This window comes from Colobus angolensis, unplaced genomic scaffold (assembly GCF_000951035.1).
Source record: "Colobus angolensis palliatus isolate OR3802 unplaced genomic scaffold, Cang.pa_1.0 Scaffold1, whole genome shotgun sequence".
Classification (NCBI taxonomy): domain Eukaryota; kingdom Metazoa; phylum Chordata; class Mammalia; order Primates; family Cercopithecidae; genus Colobus; species Colobus angolensis.
Genome location: NW_012110918.1, coordinates 14,565,464 through 14,567,132, shown reverse-complemented (window position 1 = coordinate 14,567,132; position 1,669 = coordinate 14,565,464). Strand labels below are relative to the sequence as shown.

General features: G+C 46.3%; 1 protein-coding gene across 3 annotated transcripts in view; it reads right to left on the bottom strand.

The window, feature by feature from the left end:
- PGS1 (phosphatidylglycerophosphate synthase 1) overlaps window positions 1-1,669 on the bottom strand; it is a 50,808-nt gene that overhangs the window by 33,606 nt on the left and 15,533 nt on the right. For 2 of the 3 annotated variants that reach the window (XR_001003285.1, XM_011955685.1), the window contains exon 2: window positions 743-932. Coding sequence is in view for 1 of the 3 variants with exons in the window: in XM_011955685.1 (XP_011811075.1) it covers window positions 743-932 (190 nt within the window). In the remaining 2 variants the exon portion in view is untranslated. The remainder of the gene's footprint in view (window positions 1-742; window positions 933-1,669) is intronic. The other variant, XR_001003287.1, reaches the window with a different exon arrangement.

Below are 1,669 nucleotides of genomic sequence, written 5' to 3'. Positions count from 1 at the left end.
AAAAAAAAAAAAAAAAGACAGAGTCCCTAAAGAATCAAGACTACAAGGCTTAGACCCAGGATGTCTAAATTCCCCGTTACTTTGAAAGGCCTCTTCATGCATATCAAATCGCACCCACGAGTTTTTACTTCCTATTACATCTACCAAGATGACACTCTACTGCGTCTGGAGATGATTCCAGGGTTAGGGGTCCATGATGCACAGACTAGATAAAGATGCCCTCCTCCCTGTCACCTTTAGCAAGGACATACCCATGTGGCCCACGGGTCCTCAGTCCTCACTAACCTCCCTTCTCGTGGTCACAACTTCACCGTGAACAAAAGGAATCAGTGCGCCCATAAGAATCAAAGTCTAGGCCCCTGGCCGCACACGGTGGCCAGTACTTTGGGAGGCCAAGGCAGGAGGACCATTTCAGCCCAGCGGTTCAAGACCCGCCTGGGTAACACAGTGAGACCCCTTCTCAAAAACAACAAAATAAATAAATAAAAATAAGGTCTAGTTCCTTGTTCTCACTGTTGCCTTCTCAGAGCTTCTCCACCTGAGACACTGGCCCCACAGGCAAGTTTCTGACTGTGGCTCAGCTCAACCACCCATGAAGCTGAAACCAGACAGGTAAAACCTGGAAGGAAGGAAGAAGCTTGAGTGGCTATCAAAAGTTTCTAGACTAGAAAGCACTCAGGACTCACAAACCTGATCCCCCAAAAGCTCTAACTCAAACTTCTTTCCTTTAGATATAACTTACCTTCATGAGCTCAAAAAACTCTGCTGGGGAAGAAAGCACCCTGACATGAGAACTGGAGACTCCAAATTCTGGAACCAGGTTTCTGATCCACTGGAACCGGTGCACGCCTTCTGGACACAGGCAGCAAGGTGGGGAGGTGACCTGGGGAACAGCTGGGGACAGCAGGGGAGCCAATAACAGCCATGGTGACCTGGTTAAAGAAATATGCAACTGGGTCATATCTCAAATACTTCTGCAGAAGCCCCTCTCAGTTACTGGTGGGTGAAGAGGTGCTGGGAGATGGGTGTGTTGTTTGTGTTATGAATGTCAGATTTTCTAGAACATTTTCAAAAGTGAGCCCAACTCAAGCTCTGCTAAATGATTTTTCCTTCGGCGTTTCCTCTTATTCCTTAAAAAGCCTACTGATCGAGCAACTTGAGAAGTGTCAATACCTATAGATAAACCCCAAACTTTAATTCCAAACAACTCAGGAACCAAATTTAGAGCATCCACAAGTAAACTCATAAAAGCTACCACATGGTTAGCCACCATATGGCAACCTTCTAATGAATCTACCTCAAAAAAATGTGCCTGCAGCCACCACTAAAAGACACCGAGCAGAAGGGTAAGTGTGGCAGAAGTCTCATGATTACAGCCCAGACGCCCCACTTTATGACTCATGAGATAAACAAGATTTTCTATTCAAGGAAGTACCCAGAAAAAGAAACTTTTCTCTTTAAAAATCCAATTTATGCCGAGCATGGTGGTTCAGGCCTATAATCCCTGCACTTTGGGAGGCCAAGGCAGGATGACTGCTTGAGTCCAGGAGTTCAGGACCAGCCTGGGCAATATAGCGGGACCCAGTGTCTACAAAAAATAGTTTAAAATTAGCTGGGCAGGCAGGGCACAGTGGCTCACACCTGTAATCCCAACACTTTGGGAGGCCAA